This window comes from Emydura macquarii, unplaced genomic scaffold (genome assembly GCF_026122565.2).
Source record: "Emydura macquarii macquarii isolate MOO-44397 ecotype Brisbane River unplaced genomic scaffold, CSIRO-AGI_Emac_v2 contig_629, whole genome shotgun sequence".
In the NCBI taxonomy this organism is placed as follows: domain Eukaryota; kingdom Metazoa; phylum Chordata; order Testudines; family Chelidae; genus Emydura; species Emydura macquarii.
Window position 1 is genome coordinate 4,770,390 of NW_027130766.1, and position 21,088 is coordinate 4,791,477.

Genomic DNA, 21,088 nt, shown 5'->3' on the forward strand with positions numbered 1-21,088 from the left:
AACCTTTTATGTACTTGAAAACTGTTACCTTGTTCCCCCTCAGTCTTCTCTTCTCCAGACTAAACAAATCCAATTGTTTCAATCTTCCCTCATAGCTCATGTTTTTTAGACCTGGACACAACTGGACACAACACTCCAGCTGAGGCCTGATCAGTGCAGAGCAGAGCGGAAGAATTATTTCTCGTGTTTGCTTTTTTTTTGGCAAGCATGTGACACTGTTGACTCATATTTAGCTTGTGATCCACCGTGACCCCCAGATCTCTTTCCGCAGCACTCCTCCCTAGGCAGTCAGTTCACAGACTGCCTGCAATAAGCCAACGCCAGGTTTAGACAGACACCCTGCGTGACAAGCAGAGATCAAGCCCAAACCTTCAACAGAGAAGGTCTGCTCCTGCAAGGTGCTGAGAGCCTCCTGTGAGGTGCCAGTCTGACAGCTCACAGCACTTTCCAGGAGACACTCCACGTGAGAACCATAAATTAACCGTGGGCTCTTGTCTGTGCCGGTTGCCACTAGAGGGAGACACAATCGTAGACACTCAGCCAGCGATTTGCACTTAGGAAGAGCTGGATCTGGACAATCATTTCCCTGGATGCGCAGGGAGCCCAAAGCACCAGTGGCTGCTTGTCCTTCGTGTTCTCTTCTTGTGGGGGGGAAGAGGGTCTGCATTTCATTACACGTCCTAGGTGTGCTGTAGCCAACTCGAGCCCCTTGCTGTGCACAGAGGCCAAATGTGCCGGTTTCGGCCCTTTTAGAGGAAATCTCCAGACCTGGCCACATGGCACCCACACAGACATCTGAGCTATAAGGAGCCTGGTGCAGCACACCCACGGGATTGGATAGGAGCACACACACACACAACCCATCTCTGCATAGACTAAATCCAGCCCAGGGCTTGGGGAATTGTAGCTTGCCAAAGCACATCCAGTCCCCCCCGGCCCCAGGACTGCCATGTTCCTCGGAGACGCTTTCTCCAAACACCAGCCAGGCTGATTCAAGCAACCATGGAATCTACCTACCATAAAGGAGTTATATGGAGCCGCCCCGGAGACGCTGCTGGGCGGAGGTGGCACGGCGTTGGAAGAAGCTGGGAAGAGCCCGACAGCAGCCAGGTTAAGGCCGGGGATCAGATGAGACTGTAGCTGAGAGAATGAGAGAGAGGGATAAGACAGGGGAGGGAGACAGGCACATTGTTATTTGTATCGCAGCTGCCTCTACCGTGGCCCCCATGGAGATCAGAGCCCGGTCGTGCTAGATTCTGCGCCCCTGGGCAGGTTGTGGGCATCGGGGATTGAACCCGGCACTCTGGAGATCTAAATGACCAGGCTCTAACGGGGCACCCATCAACCTCTCATCAGCACTCCCGGGGTGACAAAGAGCCACGCTGAGTGGGTGACCCAGAGACGCAGTACGAGAATGTCCCTGCCTCAAAGAGCTTTTAACAAGGATGCCAGTAATTGACCGTAACGCAGGTGGGTGACTCTCCATCTGGACAGTCCAGCAGTGGAACAAACTGCCCGGAGAGACCGGGAGACCGTCCACCGTTCTCGGTGACTCCCGTGCCACGCCAGGCTCAATGCTCGGTGCATTTTCTCCCCAGTGGCAGCTGCTCCACAGCCAGGGGAGAGATAGACCGAGGGAGTCCCAAGGGAGGGAAGGGGGAAGTGGCCCTCCTTGGTACTCACGCTCATAGCGGCCACGTCATTTTCATACGCTTCCCTCACTTTCTTCATGATCTCCTGCTCGGCTTTGCAGCAGTTCTCGATGGAGCCCTTCACCGTGATGGTCCGCTCGGGGTTGTAGAGAGTCAGGTCCTGCAGACTGGAAGCGGAGGGTGTGGGGAGCCATGGCACCGCGGGGCAGCGTATTGCCGGCAGCCCCACACCCTGATTCACTGACGCCTAGGCACAGCCACAGCTCCCCCCGTTTTACCCCCCAAAAAACTATGCTGCCTCCTCCAGCGTGGAGGTATTGCCAGCCCCTTTCCACACAATGCGATTCACAGCGTTATTCAGTGTCACGACCCCCTTCTTCCACAGGAGGGGAGAGATCTCCCCGCCCAGACATCTGCCTTACTTGAGCACTGCTAGCTGCTCTCCCCACCTCTCCCTTCCTTCCTGGTTTCCTCTTCTACTCTGCCAAGCCAGGTCTACACTTAAAAGTTAGGTCGACCCAGGTACGGGGCTCAGGGGCGTGAAATATCCACACCCCAGAGCAACACAGTTACGCCGACCTAACCTGCGGTGTAGACAGCCCTAGGTCGATGGAAGAATTCATGCATCAGCCTCCCGGGGAGGCGGATGAACTATGGCGACGGGATTCTCCCATTGCTGTAGTCAGTGTCTACAGAGCTGTGCCACTGCAACGGTTCAAGTGTAGACACGGCCCAACTTCATGGGCTAATCAGCTCTTCAGCTCAACTCAGCCCAGGCCGATCTGGTAATCAGCCACTCCTTTCCTCTCCAAGGGAACTACCTGGAGTTACAGGGACCAGAGTGCTGGTCCAGCTGCTGGTTCTCAGCACTCTGTCACGACTGGGGGCCTAAATCTCTTCGGCACCTTGGAAAACCCCCCAGCCTAAAAGCTCTGCTCGTTTCAGGGAGAGAGAGAGAGACTTACGATGAGATGGTGATTTTCGTCTCCGTGTCCTGTTCCACCTTCTTCAGGTTCCGCCCCTCTTTGCCGATCAGCCGCCCCACAAAGTTGTTATGGGCCAGGATCTTCAAGGGCACCTCGTCAGCTCTTGAGAAAGAAGAAAATGAATGAAAACCCCCAACGGCAGGGGCGGGAGTGGGCGTGGCAGCGTGGGGACTTGCTACGCCCATCCTCCACTGGGGGAAGATCCTTTAGGGACCGTCCCCCAGCTGGGTATGCGAGGCCAGCCCATTGGTAGCATCGGCCAGCACCGGATCAGGGCGCTGCAGTCAGACCCCTGATGGCCCCAGGTGCAGAACGGAGCTCACACGTGGGGAAGAGTCAATTGGTCTCCTGTCGGGGCTAGTTTTCTAACGTACAGAAACTGATGTCTAAAGTGTGGGTGGGATCAGGCTGGGAACTGCCTTTCCCTTGGCATCCTGTCGCATTAGGGGGAGGATCAGAGCAGTTGTGAGTTGAGGAGTCAGTGCAGGATCTCAGGTGGGTGGCAGAAAAGCATGGGGGCTGCACTGCCTGTGGCCAGGTCCAGCATTGAGCTGTTATCCTCTTTCCTGGACGTGGCCTCTTCAGAAACGTTCCAAGCCCCGATGAGCTAATCCATTAGCCCCTGCAACATCCTCTAGGGAACTCCCCACTTCCAAAGGTGCTACTAAGACATTACAGTACGAGTCCATAAAGGCCGAGCAGAAAGAGGATGTGTAGAGGGAGGAAACTGAAAGCCTTACGTCTTGGTGTCTTTTGCCTCCTTCTGCATAATCTCCAAGATCATCTTGCAGGCCGCAGAGCAGCCCTCGGGGGTGGAATGGATGCTGATGGCTTTCTCCGCTGCTCCGGCGTTCTCCTTCCTGTGCACATCAATTCTGCATGTGCACAAAACACACAACAGTGAAACACACACGGTGCATCCCGCTCTGTGACTTTCGTATGGCTTGAATCCCCATTTGAGAGTGAAACGTCTTGCTCCAGATCTGAACCCTCCTTTGGGGACAGCTCAGAACTGGGTCGGAACAGCACAGGGCAGGGTTCACTCTATAACAGGCTGACCCAGAACAAGTGTTTGGGGGCAAGTATGGATCAGAATCGAGACTCTGAATTCTTGGGACGCCAAGGCCGTCTTGGAGAAAGGCATAACAGGAAGCAACGGCTGGAAGTTAAAACCAGGTCAATTCAATTTAGAAATAAGGCACAAATTTTGAAAGCACCAAGGGAAGAGGCAGATGCTCCATACCCGGATGTCTTTGGATCAAGACCGGATGCCTTTATGGAAGATGTGCTTTAGTGAAAGCCAATCAGTGGGCTGACTGCAGGAGTAACGTGGTGAAATTCTCTAGCCTGTGCTGGACAGGAGAGCTGATTAGAGCCGTGGTTCCCAACCTGCGGCCAGGGGCTTTCAAAGTGGCCCGCGGCTCCCCTCTTGCTGGCTGCAGAAGGGAGCTGCTGCCTAAAGACCCAGGTGGAGCACGTTTCCCCAGAGCTAAAAGACCAGCGCAGGCTCCTTGCTGAAGTCAGGGTGACAGGAGATCTGTGCTTCCCTCCCCCTGGCTGTAGCAGGGATGCAGCCTGGGTGGGGAGGTCGGAGGCCGGGAGGCTCCAAGGTTGTTCTTACAACTTAATTATATCACGTCCTTCTCCCCCACGGAAAAATCCAACCCCACACAGCCACCTGGCCAATGCTCTGAACGCCTCTTCCTCAACAGTGTGCAAAGCAACCCTTTGGGGCTGGAGGACAGTGTGGGACTCACTTGGACTGCGTCTGCTTGGTGATGTTGCGGATGGTGGCTCCCTCCTTGCCGATGATGGCCCCCACGTACTGTGTGGGCACCAGGAGTCGGAGCGGGATGTCCACCGGCTGCTGCTTTACGGGCGCGCCTGCAGCCACGGGTGAGCCCTGCCTGGGTGCCCCCCGCGTGCCAAAACCTCCCCGCCGCCCATTCTCTGGCCCCTGCATGGACTGCTCATCAGGGATGTAGGAGACTTTCAGTGCGTGGTTTTCCAGCTGGTGCCCATTCAGTTTCATGATCGCTCTAGTGGAGAGGGAGAGAGAGAATATATCCCCGGTTTTGTCTCTTTACTGTCTCTCCTGGCCACTCATTCCCTGATACCTCAGGTGTGATGTTCAGAGATCACTCAGTGCAAAAGGTGCTTGTAAAAGCGCTGCTTTGTTCCTGGTGCGTAACAATATGAGCTTCATATTGCCTGGCCCAGACTCTCTGTCTGGGAAGTTCAGCCCTTAAAGGAACCAGAACTCATGGCAGGCAGGCCATCGCATGGAATTGGAGGGAGACGAAGGGGGCCTTTAGAATTGTTCCTTCTGTCTCGAGGATTATATCAATCCAGTTATGGAAGAAAAACATAAAAGGGCCAGGTTCATTCCTGGTCTAACACCCCTCCTCCCACACATTGAAGCTGCACCAAGGATGAATTCGGGCCTATTTTTTAATTGATTTCTCGCTTTTATTTTTTAAGATGGTTGCCGTTTCACAAGGCTACCAATAGATGGTGCTACCAGCATAAGCAAGAACAGTCTATGCTACAACCGCATCTACTCAATTCTCATTCAAACATCCCATGGTGTGGAAGTATCTCTCTTTACCCTGTTAACCTGGAACCGAGTTTACCCAAAACGTCTTTGATGCTCCAAGCCCCGTGAAATGTCCCCTATACATGGGGCTGTATCAGATGTAGATGGTTCCTTATTCGTGTTAAATGCCGTACAGTGGGAGATTTACTGAGCTCAGACTGTTTGGATTCTCAAAAAGGAGAAAAGGAAGTGACCCAATTATGGTCTATAAGTACCTCTGTGGGGAGAAAATATCAGGTACTAACGGGTGGAGAAAGATACAACAAGAACAAGCACCTGGACATTAAAGCCAGGCAAACTGAACTTAAAAATAACGCACAGATTTTAACAGTGACGGTGATTAACTAATGGAACCAGCTATCCAGGGAAGAGGTAGATTCTCCATATTTTGATGTGATGTGTTAGCCAGACACAAGCTAGTGGGCTTTACTGTAAGGGTAACCGGGGCCAGGTCTACACTTACCTGAAAATTTGGCGAAACTCCCGTCGACTTCTTAACTTCCGTTGTGTCTTCACTGTGCTGCGCCGACGGGAAACGCGTTCCCATTAATGCAGCGCTACGCCTCTTGAGGGGGTCGTTTTAGGGCAAAGACGTCCGGATCAGTTGAGCAGGTCTTCACTGACCTCTCAATTGATCCAGAAAGATCGATCTGACGGCGGCCAATTGGCCGCTGTCAGTGTGCACATAGCCTGTGTAACATTCAACGCCCTGTGTTATAAAGGAGGTCTGGCTAGCTGGTGTAAAGATCCCTTCTGGACTTTAAAATCTATGAAATCCTCCTGTTTCAACTTAAATTTAAAATGGTTGGAATCAATCAATGTCTTTTCAGGCTTTCCACTGCACCCATCTTCATGGAATCTTCACAGAAGGGAAGTTTAATCTGTGCAGCTGTAAGATCCCAGTTAACGTCACATCAGCAAGCCCTTCAGAATCGGAATCAGCATTGTGCAAAACGATCAAGTCGTGTTTGCCATCAAAGCTGTCATTTCATCAGGGACTGAGATGTGCAATTTAAAATTCGTTCATACCATAGACTTTTCTCAGAGGTGCTAACTCTCACAATCTATGGGGTATTTTTAAAGGCCCAGCTCCTGGAGTCATGTAATTAGATGAGAATCTCTGCTTTCTTTCAAATACGTATGTTTCTAGCCCTTGTGATTGCAGAGAACAGTTTGATAACCTAACCCGAGCCCCTAAAGACTCAGGAACCAGGAGGCAAAGAAAAAGAACCCAAAATGTGTTTAAAGAGACTCATGATTTTTAATCCAATGTCATGATTTTGGGGGGGGAGGGGGCCTGACTCTTGATGTTTGAATGCTTGGAATTGGCCACACCATCTTCTACAAAACCTTGGAGGGGTGGGATGGGGAAGGCTTTCTGCTTGGACAAAAGAAACTCTTCCTTCGCCACCCTTAAAGGGGCATAGGGGCAGGTTAATTTCACTTACTGTCTGGTCTGCTCCCGGTTTGAATAGGTGACATTGACGACGGCCGTCTCGCTGTCCGTGTTCACTTAGAGCAAAAAGCACATGAATTAATGGAAGTGGTGCAGAAGGGCTGGTGCTTTCAGCATGTGGTTCAAAGGCCACTTTTTAAATAAAATCACTTCCTTTTTTAAATTAAGAACCCCTCCAGATTCTTTTTTCAAGTAGCTTTAAGAACCAGACTGACAGCACTGAAGACTGACGCCCCAGACAAGGAAGAGCAGAAGCAACAGCAGTGTGAGCATAACCCGCATTAAAACAAGCAAGGGTGTCTGTTTCCCTCTAGTCGCTAAAACCATGTAAATAAGTTGGTCTGCCAGGCACAGTTCCTCACAGGCACCTAACTCCCATTGACTTCAACGCTTAAATAGCTATGAGGTTGTGGGCCATACTGCCCAGCAGCTAATGCATTTGACTGCTCATTTCAGTCAGTAGCGGCCCACAAGTTTAGTTCTAGAGTTCTTGGGTTCAACCCCTGACCCACCATAGAGGGCTTATCATACAAACCCCTTAATAAGGATTTGATGGCCATTGACTGCTGACGCTTGGGACGAGCTGGCCCAGGTGGGGGAGGGTGGGAAAATGGGGAATGTAACCCTCATTATCCAGCCAATATTCCTAGGTGTAAAGCTAGAGGAGAGATCAGTGCCTATGGCCCATTCCATCCTTGACCTGTCTGCTGAGATTGCCCAGAAAATGTGCTCTTTGTGAAGGCGTCCTACGCCCTGGGCCCCTGGGAATGGAGACACCCAACTCGTTTCACATCGAATGACTCTCATTACTCCAAGGAGTTTTAGTCACTACCGCCCCGATCCACATTGGAACCAGAAGTGAAAGTCTGCTTAACCCTAACCCATCACACCCCCCCACCCCCCTGACGTGTGCAGTTACAGGCTGAGGATTTGCCAGGAACGAGCCAGGACTCACAAAGGGACTGTGCATGTACACAGGTTACAAGAATATCCCCAGTTAGAACAAACATCTGGGAGGGAATATTAAACTTCCTGCGTTAAGGCTTTAACCCAGGGGTTCCCAACCACTTTGGCTCGAGGGCCACAGATATCATTTTTACAAGCCATTTGTCTGACTCAGTGAGTTAAATCTGCCCCTGGCCGGAGGACTAAGACAAGGCCTATGCAGATGTTATGTCCCACTTACGCTAAACCTCTGCACAGGATTGAATTTCACCCTTTATGAAAATGACTCTGAGCAAACAAGCCTTTACTTCCCAACAGCTTTTAAACTGAATTCTACCGACACAGAAAAAAGCGAGTGTCTAACTTTAAATATTACCTGACTGAACAGATTTATTTACACACACACACAAACACACACACACTGTCTCTCTCTCTTTCTTACCTTGTTCACAGTTTTCTACGGTACCATACTGAGCTAGCAAACCATCCAAAACCTATAAAATGAAAGGGAAACTACATTACGTGGGGCATATATGAACATACCTGGAAGATAAAACAAGTCTTCAATCAAACCAAGTTTCTAGTAATCAGCCAGCCTGGCTCTTGCAGTTCTGTAATATGTGTGGAGAGGACACTGGACTGGGAGTGAGGAGACTTTAATTCTGTTCCTGGCTCAACCATTGACTTGTTGCATGACTCTCTGGGCAAGTCATTTCCCCTGCCTGCGCCTCAGTTTCCCCTCCCGCTCTTTGTCTGTTTTGTCTGTTTAGATGGCAAGAGGGACTTTTTGTACAGCGCCTAGCACAATGGTATCCCAGTCTCAGTTAGGGCTTCTTGGTGCTAGGTAAGACAAATAAGGGGTGTGTGTGTCCATGTGTGTGTATCTGTCTGTCTGTAGTACATTTCCAAACATGGCCAGTGATTCTGGGTGCCTCCATTTCCTACTGCCCAATTTGAGACACCTTAAAGGGGCCAAGTTTTCAGAGGGTGCTTTTCAACACTTTCTGAAAATCAGGCCCCTTAAGGCATCTCAAGCTGGGCACCAATAATCACTTGTGGCTCTCAAAGCCCCTTGGCTCAAGTCTATAAGGGATAAATCCACCAAAGGTTTTAAAAACCAAGGAAATCAATGTAGAACAGGACCCTGATGCTAACGGGGAGACAGTGGGAGCACTGGAGGAGGGTCATGCTATGGTGAAGCTTCTCATATGCATCAAAAGCAGCCAACACTTTGATCAGGAGAAACGGGACTTGGGGAGGTCACGGAGATGAAGATGCAATAGTCGAGGTGATTGAAGCACAATTGGGGTATGTCTTCCACAGATTTTTGTACCTCGAATTAATTGGTTGCCAACTGGAGGAGCTTAACACATTTAAAAAGGCTAGTGTGGGTACTCCCCATATTCGTCTCAAGGTACAAATGCTTGTTTTTGACCTTAGAGATGAGGCTAACTTCCAACCAATTAGCAAGAGGTACAAAAGTCTAGTGAAGACAAGATCAAGTGTCTGTATTTGAAAGGTTTGTATGTCATAAGCCACGTCTACACTACAGACATCTGCCTGAATAGCTGTGTCAGTCAGGGGTGTGAAGAAGTGAAATCTCTGACCAACAGATCTGCGCTGGCAGAAGTCCTAGTGTAGACGCAGCTTTCCCAACATAAATGTGCTCTGGCCAGCATGGCTTGTTTCGCGTGTGGGAACAAGCTATACTGGGAAAGGTGCAGTTTTACCAGTGCAGCTGCATCCACACTAGGACCACTTTGTCGGCATAGTAGACAGGTATCGCTATACCAGCCAAGTGCTTCTAGTGTAGACATGGCACCAGCTTGTCTATGCACTAAGGCCAGGCCAACCTTTTCTCAGCAGAGCAATGTCGGTTAGAGGTGGGATTGTTGGTGTCATTTCTCTACTAGTGAAAGCCTTAACGCAGGTGCTTTTGCTGGTGCAGCTTCTTTCACTTGGGGAGCCGGGGTAAACTATGCCAGCAAAATCACTTTTTGGTTGGCATACGCTGCATCTAGGTTATTTGCCAGCATAGCTCTATCTGTATAGCTACACCAGCAAACTTTTTCTAGCGTAGACCCGGCCAAAGGGCTCTTCTACACAGGAAGTTAGACTGGGATAACTTCCTGTGTGGAGGCTCTTATTCCAATATAACAGGGCCTTTTTCTGCTTTAGTTTATGTCACTCTGGAAGTTGTTTAAGCCAAGGCTGGGTCTACACTTAAAACTTACACTGTCATGGCTCTGTCGCACAGAGGCATGAAAAAACAACACACTGCAGGCATCGTAGTTGTGCCAATAAAACCCTCAATGTAGACGCAGCTCTGCCAACAGAAGAGTGCTTCTGACAGGTACAGTTGATGTCATTCGGGGAGGTGGTGTTCCTATACTGGAAGAACTCCTGCCGGCATAGGCTGCATCTACACGATGAGTCTGCACCAACACATGATCCATAGCATAGACATAGTCATGGCCAGAAAAAGCCACTAGTATTCTGGAATAAAAGGACTCACACGGGGAGTTATGCTGACGTAACCATACAGGCATAATTATACTGGATAACTTCCCATGTAAACAAGCCCTGAGGCAGTCTTCACTGCCAAAAAGGTGTGGTTTTATACTGAGATAAGGCTACTGGAAACACGGCACCAATAATTTTTACTTCTGTGTAGTTGGTCGTGGTCAGCCACAGGTCGGGTGTTAAAGCGATATAGTTAAAGCAGTGTAATGCACACCCCGTCCCCCAGTGGGCGCACTTATATCAGTATAAAAGTGCTTATACCACAACAGCTTATTTATATAAGGGAAGAAGAATAAACGTTAGCAGCATGAGGCACCTTTATACTATTTAACTGCCCCCACACGAGGGGCATTACTGGTAAAACTGTATCTGTTTTAAAAAATTTTTTAAATCTCACACTCCTAACCACCCACACAGTGATACCGCTCCAAAAACCTATGCATAAACTAGGCCTTACATCCTGTCTCAGGTTCTTCTGTGTAAACCCTCAGCAGCTAGTCTCACCTAGTTCTCTTTCTTTATCTTCAGCTGCTCGGTTGTTTCACTTACCTCCCATCGTAGCTGAGGTGGGATGTTTCTTATTTGAATTTTGCGGCTCCTGAAATAAAATGAAACTCACTTTGAAATCCAGGTTGTGCTCTGAAACGAGGCCCTTTGCATTGCAGTGTTTCACTTCCATAGACTGAGTAATGCTCAGCACTGACATTTTGCTCCCAAAGCTCTCTGTGAGCATCCGTTAATCAAGCCCCACATTATCTTTGGCCACGTAGACAAGTATCATTTTGTCTGCAAAATAGCTGTGTCAGGTCAGGGGTGTGAAAAAGTGAAATCCTTGACCATTTTGCAGACAAAAACCGAGGAGCAGAGTGGAGATGGTCACTCGTGAAGGCAAGGTCTATGCAGGAAGCTTTTGCCAGTATAGCAGTGCTGGTGAGGGGTATGATTTCTTTAAGACATTTCTGTACCGGCAAAAGCCCAGGGTAGACTCAGTTATATCTACATAGAAGTGCTTTTGCCATTGTAGATTCACGGATTATAAAGCCGAAAGAGATGACTGTGATCATCTCTTCTGATCTCCTGCATAATACAGACCCTGGGTCTCCCCTGAATTCCTGCTTTAACGGCCAGTCTTGATTTAAAAATTTCCAGTGAAGGAGAATCCACCAGAATTCTTGGTTAATTGTCCCAGTGGTTAATTACCCTCACTGCTAGAAATGTGTCTTCTTCCTAGTCTAAATCTGTCTAATTTCAATTTCCAGCCATTGGATAGTGTTAGACCCTTGTCTGCTAGATTGAAGAACCCTCTATTATCAAATTTCTGTTCCCCACATAGGTACTTACAGACTGTGCTCAAGTCACCCCTTAACCTTTTCTTTGATAAAGCAAGCACATTGAGCTCCTGGAAACTTTCACTATAAGGCATGTTTTCCAGTCCTTTGGTCATTCAAGTGGGTCTTCTCTGAACCCTCTCTAATTTACCAACACTGTTCTTGAACTCTGAATACCGGAACTGAACACAGGATTCCAGCAGCAGTCATACCAGTGCCAAATACAGAGGTAATAGAACCTCTTTACTCAGTGCTTAATTTGGAATGAAAATGGTGACGGGGTTGAAGCAATTTTTTTACTTTCATAACTGAAGTGGCAAGGCCAGAGGTGCTGGAGCTATGAACTGCCAAGCCTAGAGGTGCCAGGGCTTAGCTCTGGCAAGTCCTGGCATAAATTAAGCACGGTCTTTACTCCTACTTGACATGTCCCTGTTTATATATCCAGAGATCACATTTGCCTATTCAGCCACTCCATTGCACTGGGAGTTCATGTTCAGCTGATTATCCACCAGGACCACTTTTTTTCTGAATCACTGCTTCCAAGATAGCATCTCCCTACTCCTATATGTATGGTCTGGATTTTTTGTTCCAAGACATATGACTTTTCATTTGGCCTTTTCGAAATGTTTATATTTTTTGCTTCTGCCCAGTTTACCAAGCACTCCAGATTGCTATTTCACTGACCTGTCTCTTATTATTTATCACTCCCTCAATCTTTGTGTCATCTGCAAACTTCATCACCTAATGATTTTTTGTTTTCTTCCAGATCATTGGTAAACATATTAAGTAGCGTTGGGCCAAGAACTAATCCCTACGGGACCCCGCTAGAAATGCAACCACTTGATGACAATTCCCCATTTACAACTACATTTTGAGAACCATCAGTTAGAGAGTTTTTAATTTAACATGCACCGTGTTAATTTTGTATCCGTCCGTTTTTTTAATCAAAACGTCATGCATTACCAAGTGAAATGCCTTGCATAAATTCATTACATCAACACTGAAACTCTATCAACCAACCTTGTAATCTTATCAAAAAGATATTATGTGGGTTTGACAAGATCTATTTTCCATAAGCCCATGTTGATTGGCATTAATTTATATTACCCTCCTTTAATTCTTTATTAATTGACTCCAATATCAGCCACTCCATTATTTTGCCTAGGATCACTGTCAGGATAAAAAAGCTATAATTATCTGGGTCATCCCTTTTCCTTTTTTAAATAGTGGCACCATGCTAGCTTTCTTCCAATCCCTTAGAACTTTCCCAGGGTTCCAAGACTCACTGAAAATCAACATTAACAGTCCAGAAACCTCCCCAGCCAGCTCTTTTAAAGCACTTTAAATCAAGTTATCCAGACCTGCTGATTTAAAAGTGTCTAAATTTTAGCGATTGCTGTTTAACAACTTCCAGAGCTACTGTTGGGAAGTATTTCATCGTCATATGATATGAATGCATCATGTGACTTTTTTTCCAATGACAGAACAGAAATATTTATTGAACGCGTCTGCCTTTTCTGACTATTCACACGGAAACACTGGATTTCTGTTAAACACGTTTTTAAAAAAATGATCCAAGGTACAATTCACAGAAAAATGATCCATCAATATACATTTAACAGAAAACCTTGACAGAAATGAGAGACGGGCCCAAAACTAAACTAAACCTATTCCTTCAAGCACTTCAAAGCTTGTGTTGTTTAGAGTCCAGGTCTGGGTTTCCAATACTCTGCTGGAGCCCATCTCTAGAGAAAACTAAAATTTCATCCACCTAAGCAAAATTATATTGTAAATACTTGAGGTGGAAGTCATAAAAAACCGAGGGGAATCTCTATAAAGGAATATGGAGGGGGGTCTATAAAATGTGTTCTAATTTTAATGGTTTAAAAGAAAAGATTTTTTTTTTTTTTTAAATTTAAATCCCATGTTCAAGTTGATAACAGGCCATTTCTCTGGTCATATCTTGGCTCCTTCTAACCTCAAGTTCCCAAAATAGAGACGACTTTTTTTTATTTCAAAGCCAAATTTACCTCATTGACTCTCAGTCCAACGCCTGCATCTTCACAACAGCTGCCACAAACAGCTGAGATAAGCGCAGCCTGGAGGGGCACAATGTGCTTCCTGAAGTTCATGCTTCAGAAGGGAGTGGATGAGGCCACTGGTATTGCGGTGAAACGCGTAGAAGTGGTTCTTCCGAACATACTGTTGCATAGAACGTTACCTGACGTCACTCACGGCAAACTCCCAGGAGTGGTTGTTTTTTCATCCATGGTTAGATTTAATCCCTTTAAATCGCCTCCTGCCATGGTACTGTGGCTCACAATGGACCAAATCCTGAGTGATATTGAGCACCTTCCACCCAGTTTAAGGGCAGGTGAAGATATGCAGTTGACCCATGCTCAGCGAGTGATCTAAACTACAGCACACCGGTCTGATTCGGGAGTCCATCCCCATTCAGCAAAGCTCTTTATGCTCGTGCTTAAATATAGGCTTCAATGGGACTTAAGCACATGCTTTCAAGGGCTGCTCCAGCAAGAGGAAGGATGGTTCACTGGTTGTGGCACTAGCTGATGTCTTGGAAGACATGGGTTCACGCCCTTGCTCCGCCACACACTTCCTGTATGACCTTGGGCAAGTCACTTGGGGCTTGTCTAGATGGACAGTGAGCCTTCAGCAAGCTGGGGTGTTAATCTGGGCCAACCAGTGTGCCGCAGACTAACTGTCCGTGTGGGACCCTGCCATCAGGCTTTACAAGTTTCCTACTTTGCTTTGATCTACAGCCGCTGGAAATGGGAGTAGGCCAAAGCACACAAGGGAACTTGCAGTACATGGTGGCAGGGTCCCCCCAGACAGTTAGTGTGCAACCAGCTAATGCGCTGCAGATTTACACCCCAGCTTAGCAAACCCTCGCCCTGTGTCTAGACAAGTCTCACTGTTCTCTGGGCCTCTATTCCCCAGCTGTAAAATGCTGGCAACAGCACTTCTCTATCTCACCAGCATGTTGTGAGAATAAAAGCTTGTGAGGTGCTTTGATGCTCCGGCAATGGGGACCATATATAAGTGGCAGTGTTTCCACTGATGTCAGTGGACCCTTGATCAGGTCCCAGGTGCTTTGCTGAATAGCACGTACCTAAACGCAATCCTGAATGCCTTAGGCAGTATGCACACCAGGAATAGTTAAGAATGCATTTAGCTTTTTAATTTTATTTTCTTTCGATGCAGAACAATAAAAAGCTGCCAAGTGTACCAGCCCTGGGGGCTTGTCATTGATTTTAAATTACCCAACCAAATCCTAGTAAAAATGCTCCCAGAGAGCAAATATTAGGTTTGCACACGCAAATGTGCTGAAAGCCTGATGTATGTTACATTCATACAATCAGGGAACAGAAACCATACTGTGTGACTTGCGATCATAATTGTATCTATCTAAGTATTCACCATGCTGTTTGAGAGCTTTTCAACCAACAGGGCTCAGATGGCAAGAGAAAGAGTAAAGTGAATTTGTGAAATCTGGTTGGCTCATTCTCAATTATTAATACATTCAAAAAATTGCTGGAGACAATTTTGCAGACAGTCCCCAAATCAGGATAAATAAAAATCGCTGACTTAATTTTTTTTAATCTGAATTTTTAATTAAATTAAATATCTTTTTCTTTTTTTTAAATAAACCTATTTAAAATGCAATGTGAAATTATAACAGCATATATTCAAGTCTACATTTACTATAATTTATTAAAACCATTTAAATTAAATAAAAATAATATTCAAGTGGTGCATGTTTGCTGCTGATATTTTAAAGAAAGTCAAACTACTGAACTGGTGGAAGTCGCTGGTTAAGCACCTGGAAACAGACTTTGTTGAAGGGCTAAACCAGCTTTTAACTGACAGCAGCTACTTCCGCAGGTGCAGAGAGAATGTGTTCTTCATTTCTGTTTATTCAACTATTCCAGCTCAATGACTCATTCATTCAAAGTCAAGAAACTGATTGGAAGTTGAAAAAGCAGGAAATCTTGTTTTTCTTTTCCAATCTATGAATAAAAATTAGGTATGCGAGGATGAGTTCTACTATTTCTAAAATCTTGACGGACACGATGACCAAAACCATCAGTTCAATTCACTAAATACTGATCCTCTTTGTTTCATATAGCAATTCATTTTAAATACAAATCATATTTTTGACAAATTTATTCTTATGTGTCCAGCACATTAAAGGTAGATTATTTAACTAACAAAAACAAATTTTAAAATGTTTTTATGTATTTTTAATTGAATTCCAGTTTCCAGCCAAAATGACACAATTCACAAAGAAAAAAATTAATCATCTAGTAAAGAAATCTAACATTCACCATTTTTTAACATAAAAAATGTAGAAATTCAAAAGAAATGTATGTGGAGCTATATAATTGCTTAAATAAATGCATATATATTTAGTGCATCCTCTTGTTTAGGAAAAAAGTACAATATTTAGTGTAACGGCAATGTTTAGTTGCAAATCAACATGTTTTTAATGGATACCAACCAATGAGAATCAGCCTTTCTTTAGGAAAATAACTAAAAAGTACAAATGCCAAACACAATTCAAATTGGTTACTTAAATCAAGGTTTCCTGCTTGCCAGTATAAATCACTTTTGATTTAAATCAATCCAGCCTGCCCCAACTGGAAGATAAAATGGAGATCCATCAAATTATTTCATTATGAGTTGTTTGTTTTGGTCATATAGTAAACATGCAGCACCAACACTGCAATAAGCGCTGTGCTTGGGTGAGTTTTATACCATGCCCAAAAGCTCAGACCCAATCAGATGAAGAGCCGGCACAACTTACAAAGCTCAGAATTCCCCCAGACTAAGAACTCCCTACCTAAGGTGACCAAGTATCCTGATTTTATAGGGATAGTCTTGATACTCAGGGCTTTTTCTTATATATGCGCCTATTACCTCCCATTCCCTGTCCCCATTTTTCCCCACTTGCTATCTGGTCACCCTACCCCTACCTCTGGCACCCAAATGTTCAGACCTAGGAAACTGTTGGCTTGCACGTTATTGCTAATCAACTGTCTTGGCAGGATAGGGAGAGAGGACTGATTTCTCAGGTCGCTGAACCCCTGGCATGACTCAAGCACTCAAGAGTTATCAGTCCATTTACTGAATTGCACCCAGAAATGACCTGGAAAAGAAGTGCCATCCCGAGAGCATTTTGCAACACTGCTACAGCCAGTCAGCAACTGGGCCAGCGTGTTCTAAGACAGCTGCAGCTTTCAAGCTGTCTTCAAGTGTAAGCTTTACTGCACCTCCCCCAATGCTGGCCCTTGTTCAACACCACCAGAAAAACATCCCTCAGTTGCGCCGGCGTAGAGCTCGTCAGGGCAGCATTTGTACAAATCTATTTTCTCGTAGATGTCGGCATGTTCTGCGTTAAGGAACCGGCAGCAGAATAACAAAGATTCGCTTTATGAACCTGGTGGACTGACACTGCTTTCGTGCAGAGCCATTCACCGGGGCACAGCGAACCTGCTACTGTAGACAGGGACTACAAAAAAGGCTAAGGGTTTAATTCCCCCACGTCCCACTGGTGTGAGTGACTACACAATGTGCGGGGCAATGGAGAAGCAGGACCCTAACAACTATATAACAATGGGTAACCCCACTGAAGCCAGACCTTAGGGGACAACTGAGCAGCAATTGCAAGGGCTGCCATGCCCCTCCAGATCCCCTTGCTTTTGCATCTCAGATGTCTTACTTTACTAGCAAAGAGTTGGCATATAAATTAAACTTATTTTTAAGGCATTCATATATTGGCCCGTAGCTGAAGGTCATCAACAGAGATAAAACCTTGAACTATCAGCTCAGAAACATGGGTCTCTACAACATGATTCCACATGAGTTTATTCAGTTAAGCTAGTAGCAGTAGTAGGCTATTATCCTCTATCGACACAACACACACTTAGTTGGCATATTACATGGATAAATATCTACTTCCTTTACTACACACAGAACTGGGTTAATAATGCAAAAAATGTCCACTAAAATTCTTTCAAAAATTTTAATTGCAGTTGCCTTGACGGTGTTCCTCCCCCTTTTGCCATTGCTTTTCATGAACATTCAGCATTTTCAGAGCTACATGATTCATGGGAACCAGTTTGTAATGAGCAGTGCTTGTGTGCTCTTCCAACCAGGGAGCAAAACTAACGCCACATGACTCCTCCGAACCACTCCAGCCAATCAAGACAGCTCAAAGAGAGACTATTAAGTAGTCTCAGATCCGTTCACGATTGCCCCAGAACTAGAGAGAGTCACAAAGTTGTCAAAGAAGAAGAATCAAGAACATGAAATTCCACAAACAGAATGAGGGGATATGTTTGTTATTATTCATTATTGATTGTTTGCTTCTTCTCAAATTACATGACAAATCAGTAAATTAACATACATTCAGAATACGGTTAATTAATTCCTAAGTGGGATGAAGAAATGTTCCCAAATTGAAGAGGCCAAAAGCAATTTATAGTATTTTTCCCCTACAATATTACCAACATGTTCTACTAAAATATCACAAATCTTTGGTAGGTTTCACCATGAACAAAGGATGAAATCCAGGCTCAATCAAAGTCAATGGCTAAGGTGCCATTGACTTCATGGGGCCAGGATTTCACCCAGGATATGAAATCTGATATAGAAGTGAAACTTTCAGGTATAAACAAAACGTATACCTTTCATGTGCCAAATCTTTGGCTAGTTTAAGTTGGTGGAGCTACACTGTTTTCATCATCTAAGACGCTGGCTGGAATCATCTAAATAGCCAATGACATTACAGGATTCCCCATTGGTTGCTTTACCCCAAAAGGAAAAATGTCTGACTCTCAGTTCCCCTTGTAATGATCCATATTACTGATCTGAAAATGCCTGATATCCAACATGCAAACCTACATCTTCCCTCCAGCTCAGTGAAACCAAATGGCTGAAAAACGCTGTTTACTGAGGTCTCTCTGCTGCACTAGAAAAAATCGACATCATCTTACCCAAGAAGGGAAAAATCTTTTTAAAACTCCTTTTTTTTTCCCTTTGGAAAGTTCAAGTCAAAATGAGACATAAAAGGCTTAAAAAGCGCTAATCAATGCAGGAGACAGGAAGGTTCTGACATGTAAAATGTCACGGCTTTCACAGAAGCCAACTGGTTGGGTTAGAAAGCTTCAGTTTTATTTGCTATTTTCTTTTGGGGGAAAAGTGCGATATGAAATCAAATCCCTTGTTTGGATGCTAGCTAATCCATGTCCTGAAATGAATGGAAGAGCGACAGCTGAAGGAGTCTAGAATGCGAGGAATGTCATAGTTCAGAGAGGGTCAAAAGGATTTAAACTGATAGAGGAAAACCTGTCTCTAACTACTCCTGACCCCTAAACCGGCTACAAGAATCCGCATGCTCAGAGAATGTATTCTTCACATACATGGCCATAATCAAGTCTCCCATGTACAAACAAGAACTGTCCATACCCCACCCCACTCCCTTGCCATGACTCTGTAGGTGGAATCTAATTTTTCTTCATAAAAATAAACTCCGATTGCAGCTCCTGTAGGTTAGCAAGACTGAATTTTGGGGAGGAATGTCTGGCTGGTACTTAAATCTAGGTGAATAGAGACCTCATGATTCCATTTTCAGCTCTTGCACAGTCTTCCTCACTCCTCTCTCTCTAAGCCTCAGTTTCCCCACAACAAAATGCAGAGAATTTTTGCTCGCCCCTCAGAGGGATTATTGAGGCTTAATTAATATTTGCTAATTAACTTTAAAATCTTCTAATCAGAGACGCTACCCATTATTATTATTATTATTATTATTATCAGGCACTCTTTATCATCCTCCTTCCCATTCTTCTAGTTTTGTCTCTTTACATCTATATCTGAACATAAATGACTCCTATAACACCAGTCTACTATAAGCATGGCAACAACAGGGACAAGATACTCCTGCCCAAGAATAACAGAACCCCTAATACTTGACCCAAAGGAGAATCTCCATTAGGCTGTAGCAGTACAGGGCTTATTACACAGAATTGTGTAGTTTCAGTTCTGCCCAGTAGAGGGCAGTGGTACACGTATACATCAGTCGAATGTACACCATTATACCATCAGGGTATGGTTTGAAATGAAGTTCACCAGCAGTGAATGACAGCTCTACACATTGCTGTTTGCAGGGTTGTTGTAGCCGTCTTGGTTCCAGGATATTAAAGAGACAAGGTGGGTGAGGTAATATCTTTAGTGGACCAACTTCTGCTGACGAAAGAGACAAGCTTTCTAGGTACACAGAGTTCTCCTTCAGGACACAAAGCTGGTCCAGTAAAAGATATTACCTCACTCACCTTGTACCCCTACCCCTTTCAGTGAAAAACTAACAACTTTCTACATTTTGGCTCCTTCTGAAATCTCAGCAAAGGCTATATCTTATGCGTGAAGTAATGAATAAACAAACCCATACATAAACCACTTTTTCTTTCTAAATGTACAGTGGAACTGGCTTACAGTAAACTCCACCAGTGAAACAACATTCACTGCAACACTGAAAGTGACGTGCTGATTCTGCTCACTCTGATCTCTGCTTCGAGCAAAACTTTTACTCCAAATAAATAACTTCACCATAAAGCAATTCCGCAGCATTCAATTCATGATGTGCCAAAGCCAGGGACTCTTGGGATCTCTTCCTTTTTGAATGGCTGAAGTACCTGTTAAGGTATCATGATCAATTTCATTCTCTTGGAGGCAGGTACTTTGTGTGTCCGGTATAGCGTCTAGCATGCCAGAGCCCTGATCTAGATTGCAATCCTTAGGCACCACCATAATACAAAAAATAATCTGGTGTTCCTTGTTTCTCAGAAGCTACCAGCTGCTAATAGCGAGGAAGAGGGGCTCTCCCAATGGCACGAACTACTATTTATTTTACACTGACGGCAAGATCCCACTTCAAAACCTTCCTTACATTGCAAGCGGCGATTCCAGCTGGTAAAATGTGTCTACTTCTGATTCTCTGTCACAGGATTCTGTCCACATGCTGCTGCTTTTTAAAACAAAAAAAAAAGCAGCTGCAGGGATATTTGGGGGGAGGGAGGGAAATCAAACAACCCCCAGAAATGCCTCAATGCTGATGCAAATTCTTGCATCTTTCCAGTTTTGCTATTTGTATTAAAAATAAAATGCCAGGAGCAGACTACAGCATATCCTGAACTCTGGCCGGAGATTTGTTACAACATGGGGCACTAACATAGTGCTTCCCCTTCATCTATGGATCTTTAAACAGTCTTCAAAAACATAAGTGAAATATCATCATCCTCATTTTATAGATAGGAAAGTGAAGAGACACAAAGGTGAAAAGATTGGCCCAAGCTCACAAGGCATCCTGGAAGCAGTCCCGAACAGAACGCATGCCTCCTGACTCTAACCACCAAACCGCCACTTCTGTCCACGTTTTGCTGCCCCTTCTGCAAACTCCAGGCAAGCAGAGAGTTTTCACATCAAGTAATACTTAGCACATAACTATCTTTCATATAGCGTGCCCACCCCCATTGCATCGGAGCACCTTACATGCATATTATTATCCCTACTTTACAGAGGTGAAA

At 45.3% G+C, this 21,088-nt stretch overlaps 1 protein-coding gene across 2 annotated transcripts in view; it reads right to left on the reverse strand.

The window, feature by feature from the left end:
* The window catches only part of IGF2BP1 (insulin like growth factor 2 mRNA binding protein 1), a 45,518-nt gene that overhangs the window by 5,430 nt on the left and 19,000 nt on the right, over positions 1–21,088 (reverse strand). The window contains exons 3-10 of one of the 2 annotated variants that reach the window (XM_067540895.1): positions 10,708–10,756; positions 8,078–8,129; positions 6,683–6,746; positions 4,396–4,677; positions 3,379–3,513; positions 2,618–2,740; positions 1,684–1,819; positions 1,018–1,140 (exon numbers count right to left, since the gene is read on the reverse strand). In XM_067540895.1, the coding sequence (XP_067396996.1) occupies positions 1,018–1,140; positions 1,684–1,819; positions 2,618–2,740; positions 3,379–3,513; positions 4,396–4,677; positions 6,683–6,746; positions 8,078–8,129; positions 10,708–10,756 (964 nt within the window). Of the gene's footprint in view, positions 1–1,017; positions 1,141–1,616; positions 1,820–2,617; positions 2,741–3,378; positions 3,514–4,395; positions 4,678–6,682; positions 6,747–8,077; positions 8,130–10,707; positions 10,757–21,088 lie in introns of both variants that reach the window. The other variant, XM_067540896.1, reaches the window with a different exon arrangement.